We start from the raw sequence: 13,549 nt of genomic DNA, 5'->3' as shown, positions 1-13,549 counted from the left end.
ACACTGCTACTGAAGGGAACCGTAAACCCTCGTCAACTATGGATGTTAGCGATTAAACAGTACAATCGTTATATTTGACTTACATTAGCCAATAGCTGCTCCAGCTCAGTCGTCAGGGCCCCGAGCATAGTGTCTTGAGATGGGCCAATAGAATCAGACCTGATATAAGAAAGAAAATGAAAGGATGCTGAAGTTCAAGTTGCACAGTCTAGTTCAGCACAATTTATTTAAGAAAAAAATACATTTCTACAACAATTTCTAAAGTGTAAGAGGATAAGAATAATGTATTTTAGTGGCCAGTGCTCAAAATGGTAAACACTTTCTTCATGTTGTTCTGTTGCCCCTCAGTTACTTTGTTAAATACAAAACCAAGTTAGTAATACATGTCAATATAAAACAAATAAACACAGATTTTCCACAGCTTCTGAAACAACAAACAGAGCAGACTTCATTTGAGCCAGATGTCCTACAGGTATTTATGTATATCCGAGGTCAGGTAAGGAGCTGCTGACCTCTCTCTTGTCCGCTGGTCCCGGCTGCTGCTGCTGCTGTAGCTGGTGCAGAGTTTACTAAAGGAGACCAGCTTCAGGTCCAGCTCATTCTCCAGCTGTCTGGCCTGTTTACGCAAATCTGAGTGAAGAAACGGAAATGTTTAGTATGGAGGCAAACATTACATATCTGACAAAAAATGAAATATCAGAGACTAAAAACTAAAATCTGCAACACTAAATCATTAAATACAGGCATCATATAAACATCACATCATAAGTCTGTCAGTGGGATATAAGACACACAAGCCAAGCATAGCACCGCTTTTAATATGGCAAACAAGGACAAATGGGCTGATGTTGAGTATTTAAATGATACAATTTGGGACTCTCACTTCTGAGTAATAGCATTCAATCTTGTACACATTCTGTGTAATCTCTGTGGATTGAATCAGCACGTTGTGGGAGGATTATTGCTTCACAATCATTACAACATGAAAAGCCATGTGCAGTGAAAACCTTGTTTGATTAGTGAGCTAATCGATGTGATTGGAGAACAACACTGGCAACAGGTGCAAACATCAGGGTGAGCTAAGGATTTAAGAACTTTAACAAAACAATTCACACCGACATTCACATTTGTTTTACTGTCAGACCCTCATTAAGGGGGGAAACTTTGAGTGATTATGCTTTTGTTTTACTTTTTTCTCCACTTTTTTTCCAACAGGTAGCAGAGACACAAACAACCACGGTAAACTAAACACACTTTGGTATGATATAAGGCAGCAGTATGACCGGTAATAAACAACAACAACAACAACTTAACTCTTCAAGTTTGACGCTCACCAGCTAACAGGTTAGCCACACAACCAGCCCTGCTTATTATAAATAAATAAATAAATAAATAACATGTAAAGTGTCTGAACCTAACGTACTGCGATACACGTAACAGGGCAATAAGATATGACCGTGCAGACCTTGTGGTTTTTAAATGAAACGCTGTAACATAATTTACCTTCCCAGTAGTTGCTGCTGGTTGCCATGTTTGTTGTTGACATGTCATCGTCAGCCGTAAAGAGGAACCCGACTGTCGCAAATCTCTTTCGAGCCACAGCGACCTCTGGTGGTTTCCGGCCGCAAACGTGCACCACTTACTGAAGCAAATCAATAAACTCTCTGCGAGCATGCTCTTCACATTATTGTCCCGAGGGTTAAAACGTGAAACGCGATATCGGAGGGCTAATACGCTTATTGCTTAATGATTGAAATACACTCACGGCTGGAGAAACGGTCTTGAAGTGCTTTCCATGATGTAGCTCCATGATGATGTCCTGTCTTTGTTGCAGAAATATCAATATAAAAGACCTCATTACATGTTCTGCATTCAGATTTCACAGACACAGTACAAGAACAGAAGTGTTCTCAGTAAATCATCTTTAGATATCTAAAGTAAAAGCACTTTATAGCTGTTATTATGCTCTTACTGGTTTATTGTGCATTAGTGTATCAGCAGTATTTTCATTTGGTAGATGGCTGAGTTGGAGCTAATTTAACTACCTTACTTTTATAGTCAATATTATATTACTGTTCATTACATTTTTATGTGAAATGGAAATCTGTAAATTAACTATAGCTCTTAGATCATTTAAGTGGAGTAAAAAGAACATTTTCCTACTTTTAAAAAGCTTTCACAGTATTCAGCCATCATTACTTTTCAGCTAAATTAGTTTTGGAAAATAACAAGAAAATGAAACAACATTTCTGCTTATATATGCAGGTGGAACATATGGAAATGTTGCCTCTGGAGTATGATATATTATTTTGCAACATCAGTCTGATTCTAGCCTGTGTCAGCATGTTACACACCGTGCCTGCTCAGTCGTTTTGTAGACAGCAAAACCTCTTTTTCCAGGGTTTTCTCCACTATTAGGGATGATTTTGAGGCAGACTGAGACTTGTATACATTTCTTATATTGTCACAAACATGGCTCAAAACAGGAGAGGAGGAGTTTCTTTCTAATGTTTGTTTGTTTGTCCGTCCATCTTAGTATAACAGGTGTTTAAAATCATTTTACGTGGTTTAGTATTCAGCACACATAGAGTGTAACAAGGCAGGTGAAACCCATCCAAATGCAGTTTGTGTGGAAATTTAACCCCATAATGTCTTATTTTTACCTTTAATTTCACCTTAACTGGCCTTAAGGTTGTTAAAAGCATTTAATTCCACATTGTTTGACGGTATCTTATACAGTCAGTATCGACTCATCTCAGCTCTTTGTTGAAGCAATATGAATTGTACTGAAATATTTAATCCTTTGACACAATGTTTGTTTCTTGTTGTGCACCATTTTATATACATTTCCCCAAAATTCAGCCTTACATATTTGGTATTTTTGGAAACTTAAAATTAAGTTTCATGGATATGGACAACCCTACGACAGGTCAGTCGGGTTGGAAGAGGTTAATTCTCATCCATACTTTGACTTTTTGCCCAAGGGAGTCACCAAATAAGTTCATGTTTTGTAGGTTGATTATTATAATTTGAGCCATTTGCTGCTCACCAGTGCTGTCAGTAGAGAAAGACAAGACACAGATGTGATTGAGGTACATGTATTGTGAATCTCTCTGTTTCTTTGCTCATTCTCTTTATTCATCGTCTTGAACATAGGTAGTCATGGATATCACAGTAACAGCAGGACCGGTGATCGTGTTGATGTAGAAGACAATGACGATGATGATGATGTTGATGATGATGATGATGATGATGCCATCAATAGTGGAGATGAAAAAGAGCAAAAACTTTGAGATGTTTTCACCGTTCTGCAACCAACCTCGGGCAGATGAGGCCTCTCTTTCAAACTGATTCAGCTTTTTCTCTCAATTCTGTCATTCCTATTTTCTGTCTTTCTTACATCTTTCCTTTCTTTTGTGATGTTTCGTTAAAAAAAAGTGCTGTGAACAACTGACACCAGTAAGCACCTGAACTCCAGCCCAGGATCCTGCTTAGACTAGCCGGACCAATGGAGCCGGGGAGATGGAGGTTGGGGTAGAGGAGGAAGAGAAGGAGGGATGGAAGTGCAGGAGGAGGGAGAGGAGGAGGAGGATGTGGAGGAGGAGGAGGAGGAGATAAGGAAGTGTAAAGGAAGCGCTCCCCTCTTAGTGCTGGATCCTCCTGATGGATTGAATCTGGGGAGTCTGGGAGTGGGAGCCAAACTCACGGTAACACTTGTACTCTCCACCGCGACAGTCACACTCCATGATGTACTGGTGACCACGGTAGCCAGGGTACTGGTAGCACACAAAGCTGCAAGAATAAACAAGAACATGCTGTTAATCATAGCATACACTTAAACCAATCAAGCAAACATGGATTCAAATAATGATGTATGTAGCTGAAGGTGCAGCATTTCCAACCAGTGTGTGTCTGAAGCTGTTGCTCAGGACTAGCTGAAGGTGTGTAAAGCTTTGTTGTGCATCAAACGTCATGGTGACGGACTTACGCTCCACACTGGATGTGCATGGATCCAACCTCGTTGTTAAACCAGCCCATGGCCTGCAGAGAGGGGTAATCGTCACACAGCTCGAACTGACGACCCATCATGTTCTCCATCTCGTAGATGGTCATGCGGGACTCCTTGTGGTTCTGTTCAAAGGAGGAGAAAGAAGGTTTAGCACAACTTGAGGTACAGTTCAGCCTAAAGTGAATAAAGCGCTGTTACTGTTGTATATTGAACCTACAGCACAGCAGATGGGCCTGAAGGAGATCATCCTCTCAATGCGGTAAGAGTTGCTGCCACTGTAGGCCTCAAAGCGGGGGTAGTCTCCCTTCTCCAGGACAAACTGCTGGCCGCAGAAGCTGGAGTGCTCGTAGCCCACCCAGCTGTAAGCAGAGCATAAAAATAATAAAGTCAGAAAACAAGGAAATACAAAATCAGCCAGTCTAAAGTTGTTCCATTTAAGTTTTTAAATCAGCCCTAGCATTTACAAAAGTGAGGAAAAGGGGATACGTACGCGCCACACTCGACCTTCAGGGAACGGATGTTCTCCATACCGCACTCCATGATGTTCTGGCAACAGGCGGTGAACTCCATACGCCTGCCCTGGAAGTACTCCTGATCGTACACAGTGATCTGCAAAACACAGAAGGATGAATGAAGACGGGTCTAATACAGCTGAGTATCTTGCTGCTCTCTGTGCCGATAGGAAATGTAGTCTAAGCATGTACGCCATATGCTTACCTTCCAAGGTCCCATGGGCATAGGGTTAATCTGGGCCATTTTGTCGTCTGTTTCAGCAGTACCTGTGGGGAAATCAACACAGTCAGGGCAGGGTTGTAAGAAATTGTTAAAAAACAAACATGTATAATAGTCTGACACCATCTAATTAACCACCTATTCTTCATTCTGTCAACTACTCTGGGCGGCATTTTAGTTTTCTCTAAGGTTTGTACTTCACTGTTCACTATATCACACAGTTAACTCCCAGGACTCCCAGGAGACTACAGTATATGCCTACAACCTTCCTATTTCCTTTTCTTGATTTGTTTTAACTATCTGCTACAAACTGACTCTCTTATTTACAGTAAAGGTAACAAACAAGCGACTTTGTCTTCACTCTGACCAATGTAGACTTGCTCTTGTTAGTTAATATATTGCATTAGAGACCCTTACTACATCATGTCCATAGGTTGGGAAACTGTACTGTATTTTCAACTAGTTTGACCTACCTAAAACACTGGTGAGCTGTGTGTCGCAGTGTTCCACTGAACGGTCTGCAGAGATGGTGTGTATGGGGGTATATATACACCCTAGGGTGCCAGAGGCCGGGGGGCAGGCACGCCTGGACTCATGTCAGCACTTTGCTTTGGTCTCCATTGTTTTGTTGTGTGAGCCACAGAGGGGTTAACACACATACACACAGTGATTCATGCAAACACAAAGAGGGCACACTGCTATAATGCATTACCTATGCTTCTGTGGTAAATCTATATGTTGGGGAAAAAAACAGGGTAGCTTTCCCCACCAGTATCTATTATCAAATAGGTCTATATAAAAGTGCAGTTCAGTGGTGAAACATTTTATGTTGCTGTTTTTATTCATTTAGTATGTGAGCAATTAGCTTATTACTGTTATTATGTTATGAAGTGTCATATTTATTGCTTTGTATTGATTGTGTTTTTCTTAATGTATTTTTGTTTATATTATTTGTGTTTTTTAATGCTATGGTGCTTTTTTTGTGTGCACTTAATAAAGCCATTATCATAAATTATCGGATTCAATTTCGTGTAATCATACTCAAAGCATAAATATCGTGAGATTTATCAAATAAAAAGATACACAAGTAAACTTTGTGTCTTTTATCGTCATGTTAATGTTATCTTAAAGAGGTTTTCAGGTAGCCTTGGAGACATCCCTGATTTTTGTTACAAAAACTCAACAAATAAAAGAATATACACAATATTAATCAAGGATGAATGAGTTAATAAAAGTCATATCTTATTAGTAGTTATTAGTTAATTATAATTATTCAACCAGTCACATGCTTGACACTGATTAATACAGACGCAGGAAGTGGGCGTGCTGAAAAAAATTCTGTCTGTAATTAATTGTGTAGTACACTGGCTAGAGGTTTTATTTAGTTTTTTTTTAATCTGTGTTAATTGTATGATGTTGTTGTAAAGACTGTGTTGGACTCAGCGCCCCCAACTCTGATTGACGCCCAGTGTCCCTGCTCATTAATGTGCAGTATGCGTATCAGACATCATTATTTTGTTTGTTTCAGATCAATTGTTGGTCTCCACCCTTTGTTGGTTCATTTTGAAAATGCATTTCAACAGTAATCTAATTTCCTGAAACTTGAATACCAACTTTCATGACGGCTGTGCAAACTGGATCAATGACATAAACACACTGAACTTGAAATAGGAAGACGGCTGTTGTGTTGGGAATCTAATCAGGCTGTTGTATTGATCTTAAAAAAATACAGCAATCCATGGAGGGTGTAGAAGAATGAGATTGTTGTAAATAGAGTAAAAGGAGTTTAATCAATATTCAAATGGCAGCTGCAGTCCATCGTGAGTCTGGTATGTATACAGAATCTTTCACCTAAAACTAGCCTGACTCACCCTCTCTGTAAACACCAGCAGAGTTAAAATATGACGCTGTGTTTCCTGTTTTCACTTTTTGATTTAAAATGTTGTGAATGAAAGTACCTGTTGCTATTTTTGGAAAACCTGTACAAGTGAATTAATTTAACAATGAAGGTTAGCGGGGGGCAATGGCACCAGTTGAAAGGCCTCACTGGCAGGACTGGCAGCGCTTTGGCACCGACTGAGCCTCAATTGCCAGCTTGAATAGATTATTGTTACACAGGGAAAATAAGGTGGTAATTGTACGAAAGAAGAGGGAACCACTGTCGAGCTGCTTTTTATACTTTTGACTGCCATTTTAAAGCATTTTTCTTTCTTTTTATTTTCTTTAATTTATCTCAAAAATCTGAACTAAAGGTGTGTTTTACAGTATTTTACAGTGCTCTTCACTGTGTCATTAAAGTAAGCAAGAGTGAACAAAACAGAGAGAGAGCAGCTGGTAACTGAGTGTGCACCCTCCTCTCTCCTCTAGCTGCACTGAACAATAAACATTTAGGAATGGCTTACTGAGGTCAGCACATTGCCCAGACTCTGTCTGTGTGTGTATGTGTGTGTGTGTCATTCCCTAATTGTGTCTACAACAAAGAGAAAGAGAGAGAGATACATGTGGACATATTACAAATAACATCATAATAAAATGTATTTTTATGAGCACCTTCCTGATAAAAGTGAATTTGTTCAGATCAGATTGTGAGACAGAGGAGGCATATATGTCTGTGTGTGTGTGTGTGTGTATCCGCTGTGTGTGTGTGTCAGTGTGTTTCTGCTGATCCTAGCAGCAGCAGCTCAGACGTGACAAAGGGACGAGCAAACTCAGCAGGCCAATATGAAGAGCCCACAGTGACCATATAGCCGACTGTCAGTGTGCACATACAGATGTCACACACATAACAAAACCTCTGTTTCTTCTATACGTGTTCAACACACCAACATGCAGCGCACACAGCGTCTCTCACAGCCACACAAACCGCTGGCATATTTAACACGAATTACTTATAAATAAATAAGCTAAAACTTACAAATCTGTCTTGATTTTTGATTTGAAAATGATACGTTTGAATGTTAGGCTTGGGATCTGAAAGTTTGGAGGTAATTTTATTACTCCCTGTTGAACTTTAGTACCACTCATAAGCCAGAAGAACATGTAATTTCTTCAGCATGTGCAATACAAAGACTACCACAGTCACTTCTCATAATTGAACACTCAAAATAGCTTCGGTATAGTAACAAAAATTACTCTTATTTCTTTACTCGGCTGCCTAGAAAAGGACAAACCACAGTCAGTATTAGAATTGCAGTAAACACAAACAGCCTCTAGGGTGCAACATCTCCACACAACTTTCCAGGTCTATTATGATGATTAATTTAGGGAACTGGCACACTCTTAGTGACTTCTCAAACTTTCTAGGGTCAATTATTGAAGAGTCATGTGTGAAACAGCTGGTAAGGACAGCTCCTTGATCCCTTTGGATGGACCTGAGTATTTTTCGATAGGCCTTTGTCTTCACTGATGCTTCGTTGTTGTGGCTGCTGTTAACTGCAGTTAGAGCTGGTTTGTCACTGTTATTATCATCACAGAGTGCCACTGCAGAGCTGTGATGGACAGTCATGTGTGACTGAGATCTCCACTGAGTCATGCAGAGATGTTACATGCATCAGTAGAGAGTGAAAGAGAGACAGAAATAGGATTAAAACCTCACAGAGTTGTTCCCATTCTGCTCTCTCCTCTCTAATTGAGTTACATTGATCTGATGATGTCTGTTTGTAGGGACGACATTCAGTGTATATGCAGTGGTTTTCTTTCCTTTTTCTTCAAGGCAACTATGTTGCAGTTATGTCAAATACATTTGGTGAAGTAACAAGTGCAATATTTTTCTTTGAAATGTGGATCTGAACTGTAAAGTTGCGCAAAATGGATAAACTTGACTAAACTGCTGGTACAGAAAAAGTTACTTTCCAGCACTGATTGTTGAAGTTGATTAAAATGGATGTTTAACGACTTCATACAGTTGGTTTAATCTATAGCAAGACATGATTTTATCAACTGATCGTGTTTTTTTAATGTCAAATCTGTATCTGAGTAGTAAAAAGCTTAGTAATAATAAGTAATATTTGCCTCCAAAATGTAGTGGATAGGAACTATAAAGGTGTAAATGTACTCCAGCACTGAACAGAATCAGGCAAATTGGCATATAAGAGACAAAACAAACAAGTGTATGGTAGGAATGTTGTGATATCTCTAATGTGATTTTTATTATTGATTATTAAGGGCAATAAAGTCACAGTGAACTTCCAAAGGGAATAAAGGGACATGGAGCACACGGATTGATCTGCAGCCAATAAACAAATGTTTCCACTCTGCTGTCTTCACCAGAGTCAGAATGTAAGAACACATGAGGCAAGCACATATATAGTCAACAGGTGAACAATCATTGGATAAAAATCACCCTCCTCTAGAGGTGGAGACATTAACATTTCACTGTTCTGCAGAGAGGCACATTGGATTTACTCTTAATCCTTTTGACCTAAATGAATTTCTTGTGTTTCCTAATTAACTAATTTATTGCACTTGATAGATGCAGTACTTGTACTTCCTGCATTTCTATCTTTCTAACTTTTAGATATATTGGTGTTCTTTTGTTTCTGATGTTTATAAGTGCATGGACTGTAGGCCTTTGACATTGATTGGCAACTCATACCCTTGGATCAGTTATCCAGTTGATTTGAAATCCTGTTCAACCAATTATCCAATTGACTATATCTGTTGTTTGCCTCGTGTCTTTCTCTATTTTGACTCTGATGAAAACGTTAGTCTGTTTGCACAATTAAAGGCTGTGAATTAATCAGTGTGCTCCAGTCCTTTGTTCTCAGCAAACAGTCAATTTATCTTTTGTCTTAATGATGCTGAGGTGAAACTACACAGAACATGTATTTATTTGCCGGATAGTGTTGCAAACGTTGAGCCAGGTTTTTACCAGCAATCCTGCAGTTTTTTTTTGTTGTTGTTGTTGTTGCTGCTTTTTACTGGATCCCTCACACAGTCTCAATGCATTCATTCAGTTAAATGAATGAGGGGACTGCTTATTTTCGCGTAGTGCTGTTGTCGGTACAAACACTGAATTTTGAGAGGTATTGACAGAATTGAATAGAGTAGACAGATTTTCTCTTTTTGTTTAAAACGATTAAAACAATTTTCTCTTTTGCAGCCCTTTGCCAGTTTTTCATTGCTATAGTATAAACTAAGAAGTGATGATGGATTAGGCAGTTTTCTTTGAACAACCATGCATCTCCATAAACCAGATTATTTAATCACAATCTATCTTTGTTTTTGTTTTGCTTTGTTTTTGTTTTTTCCAAATGGATAAACAGATTTGCCAAGAGCCCCTGTGTTTGGCACATATCCATAACTCACATTCACAACTTTTAGCCTTTTTTTTTTGTTTTGTTTTTGTTCCAAGTGTCCCACATTACTGATGGAAAAGAGCCAATGTCAGGCTTTGGGCCAGTTTTCATTTTAGTTTTCTACCATTGCCGTGTGCACCAGGGATTTGTCTACATGCACTATGTGTGTTTGAGTTTAAGAGACACAGATTCTTTGTTCTTTTTGAGAGAGAGAGAGAGAGAGAGAGAGAGAGAGAGAGAGAGAGTTTTAGATGCCATTTGGCCACCTTTTCTTGGCGTTATTAGATAGCATACAGTAGAGAGCTGATAAGAAATGATGGGAGAAAGAGAGGGCATGACATGCAACAAAGGTCCCTGGCTGCACTTGAACCAGGGACATTGGTATTACATGGTCAACTTAAATCCCAAGGTCCCCAGGACACAATAATAAAATACTGTGTGTTTTGAGCAATATGCAGTATTTCTTTACGTACAGACATTCTTTCTTTAACATTTCTAAAATGGGTCTAGTACAGCTGCATGTTAACATTTTTTATTTTATTTTTGTAGCATATTTTTGTACTTTGGCTCTTAGTTGTCTTCATGTCTTCATTCATTGTATGAAATTGTTATGTGAAGGATACACGAATGTCCACTGGTGCATTCAAATCTTTAAACCATTTATCATGTCCTTTGAAAACAAGTTGTTTTTCTTCTTCCTTCCTTTTATCTTTTCTTCTACCTTTGAAAAAAACTGTTGCTGTGTGCTGCTGAAATCAGACACTGCTGACTGACAGGTGTATGTTATGTAATCTAGCTGTTTGTGACTAAAGAATATGAGGTTCAGAAAGTGGTAGGTGTGAGAGGCAGAGACAGCGAGTACTTTAGTCTGAAGGACTCACATTTTGGCTAACAGCCAGCAGTCTGGATACCCACAAACCCTTGCGGATGCTGCTGCTGCTGCTAGGCAGAAAGTGCAGTTAAACCTTTGTCGCCACATTTGAACTTGTATGCCTCCAGGTCATGATTAGATGAAATTCCACAATTTTAAGATTTTGGAGTGTTTGCCATGTACCCAGGCACCTAGATGTTCTGCAGGTAAAGAGCAAAACTGACTTTTAGTTCAAGTTCAGTTTTCTGTTGTGGTGACTGGACAAAATGTCTTTCTCAACAGCAAGGCTTCATATAAGTCAATTCCTCACTAGAAACAGAGCTGCTCTCTTTATGGTCCAGTGACTAAATGCACTCCCTTATCTTGCCATCTAGGAGCAAATCAGTGCTTTTATCACATGGGACCCCCTTTCGCAACCTCATTGTTTCAACCTGAGATCCCCATTCAATAAAACATCATCTTGTGAGGGCTCACTTGAAGCAACCAGTGACCCATGTTAGGGCCAGATTCACAGTTAGAAAAACACTGGTCTACAACCCAGTGAGATGTGGCTCGATGCCAGCTGCCTACTCACAATATCCCGCCGCCCTGCTCCTGTTCCTTACCACAGCTCAGACAAATTGGTCCCTCTGGGATTTTGTGGAGCTTTTTTGTACCTATTGTGACCTAAAATTATTTTGACTTTTCTCAAAAATTGCAAAGCAATTAGCATTTTTAATGCAAGCTATTTTTGCAATATAATCGTAATAATTGGTTCAAATTGCAAGTCAGGATACTGAAAGATACTGAAGTGGCATTCATTTAATTTAATGGGAATGTGATTTGTACCCAAACTGTAACTATATGTCATTGAGAAAGAGACATATATAATAATATCCTGTGATAATTAGCATACTGCAAATCACAAAACCCTGTTGGAAATACTTAGGTGTTCATCTGTTGAATTTTCTGACAGTTTTTCTGAAAGTTCAAAGCACAGGAAATACATTGCTCTTAGGCTCCAGTCTTGATAAATACACTTTCAACTCAGTGTCATCACAAAAAAAACACCAAATAAAATGTTAATTTTAGAACCTTTTTCAAGATTTTGAAGGATATAGTTTGATGTAAAATGTCCACATTCATTTTTGACCTTGGCTTTGTGATCTTCTGAATGCCATTTAAGGCTTATGATAAATGGAAGTTTTATAATGCTTGCCCTAATTTCTTTATTTGTGCGCTGAATAAAACTCACATCAATATAAAGCTTTGTCCTTGTAATAATTCTCCATTTCCTTTTTCTTAAAAGCTTCACTTAGGAATTGGTCATTGTTGTAAAGAGAAGGTGTCAATAGACATATAGATTGTTTATGTATTATTATTTTTAAGTAAATAGGTGTAAATAGGTCACAATTTCTCTGTTGTGATTTCATGTGGATTTCCCAAATGTTAGGTTTGATATGTGCATTGATTACTTCTGTGTCATACCTGTAAACTAACCCACACACCCAAACACGCACAGGCCTCCGTAGACAATTCCGCTCCGGTAAAAACAGACAGCTTGACAGACACTGTGGGGGTGGGTGGGGTTCCTGGTTTAAATATAAGGGAATTGCGCAGCAGGGTGTTGCTTGAGGACACCAGGGAATCAGCAGGATTCTTACCCTGTTATTGAACAAATCAAATGCCACCCACTGCAAAGTGCCCTTGAGCAAGGTGCTCAACTCCTCAAAGCACTGCACTAGTTCTGCCATGTATAGATGTGTGTGATTCTGTGTACCTCTTACTTCCTGTGTGTTTCCTGTGTTTTACCCTGCTTTTATGTGCGTGGGAATGAGTTTTTGTTGGTAACATACACTCCCTCAGGCAAAAGAATTGTAATTCCTCTTTAGAATAAGATCTGTTTGTCTGCATTGCATGTGCTCAAACCTGTGAAAACAAATCTCTGCTAAAATCTCTACTTCAACTTCTTCTCTTCTCTTCCAAAAGCAAATGAAAAAAACATTAAACATCTCAATAGTACTTTTAAAGCCAGTCTTTAAAAGTGTTGTTTAAAAAAGTTAGCTCAAGGCTACAGTTAGTTTTGGGTATACTGTCAAATTGTTCCATAGCCAGGGGTCTACAATTAAGCCAGAGAACTAATTATCCATAAATACAACTTAATATCTTCTTAAAGTGCTGCATATAATTAGGGGTTTGAAAAATAAGACATTTACCACATTATTTTGTGTTCATATTGTCGTCCTTGGGTTTACACCTTGTATCTCCAACAAGCCAACTGCCTTGTGTTTAGTTTATGCCCATACATTGTTAAAAAAATCATCCAGTGCTGTTTAACGTTGGATTTACAAGGATTCCAAATGGTTACAGTAATATGTATTAAGTGTTAACACAGAGAGAAACTAAAAAAGGAAAAATGCACGTCTTGCCTAAGGCCATTTCTCCCTCTCTGTTTTTTTTTTTTTTTTAACTTCAGCAGCGCATAGAGAGAAAAGAACCTCTGGGTGTTTAGTGTGTCTCTATCTGGCTTCACAAATTTCCAAAAAATCACAGCCCTGTTGCCAGAGATTTATGCCACACTGTTTCCCCAACATATTGTCTACAGTTTGTACAGGAAACACCGCCAACTGAGCCTATAATTTAAAACAAATCAAAAGTCCA

The 13,549-nt window shown here is 38.8% G+C and overlaps 2 protein-coding genes across 2 annotated transcripts in view; both read right to left on the bottom strand.

Annotated features, from left to right (window-relative positions):
- Positions 1-1,579, bottom strand: part of LOC118331624 (Golgi SNAP receptor complex member 1-like) — a 20,440-nt gene extending 18,861 nt beyond the window's left edge. The window contains exons 1-3 of the mRNA XM_035666684.1: positions 1,504-1,579; positions 513-630; positions 84-159 (exon numbers count right to left, since the gene is read on the bottom strand). Coding sequence (XP_035522577.1) covers positions 84-159; positions 513-630; positions 1,504-1,546 — 237 coding nt within the window. The 5' untranslated portion in view covers positions 1,547-1,579. The remainder of the gene's footprint in view (positions 1-83; positions 160-512; positions 631-1,503) is intronic.
- Positions 1,580-3,644: 2,065 nt separating this feature from the next.
- LOC118331861 (beta-crystallin A1-like) lies at positions 3,645-6,712 on the bottom strand. Its single transcript, XM_035666947.1, has 6 exons — positions 6,700-6,712; positions 4,727-4,788; positions 4,500-4,618; positions 4,227-4,368; positions 3,989-4,131; positions 3,645-3,792 (listed from the first exon to the last, which is right to left on the bottom strand). The coding sequence occupies exons 2-6, from the start codon at positions 4,763-4,765 to the stop codon at positions 3,645-3,647; spliced, it is 591 nt and encodes a 196-aa protein (XP_035522840.1). The 5' UTR covers positions 4,766-4,788; positions 6,700-6,712.
- Between the last annotated feature and the right edge of the window lie 6,837 nt (positions 6,713-13,549).

Source organism: Morone saxatilis, unplaced genomic scaffold, assembly GCF_004916995.1.
Source record: "Morone saxatilis isolate NCDOM2014 unplaced genomic scaffold, NCSU_SB_2.0 Contig20, whole genome shotgun sequence".
NCBI classification, from domain to species: Eukaryota; Metazoa; Chordata; class Actinopteri; family Moronidae; genus Morone; species Morone saxatilis.
This window is presented reverse-complemented; position numbering and strand designations above follow the sequence as displayed.

Coding starts and splice junctions, on each gene's coding strand:
- LOC118331861 (XM_035666947.1), bottom strand. CDS start 4,765: ATGGCCCAGATTAACCCTATGCCCATGGGACCTTGGAAG. Junction 4,369..4,499: donor CTGAAGGTCGAGTGTGGCGC/GTACGTATCCCC, acceptor CTCTGCTTACAG/CTGGGTGGGCTACGAGCACT. Junction 4,132..4,226: donor TCAGGCCCATCTGCTGTGCT/GTAGGTTCAATA, acceptor TCCTTTGAACAG/AACCACAAGGAGTCCCGCAT.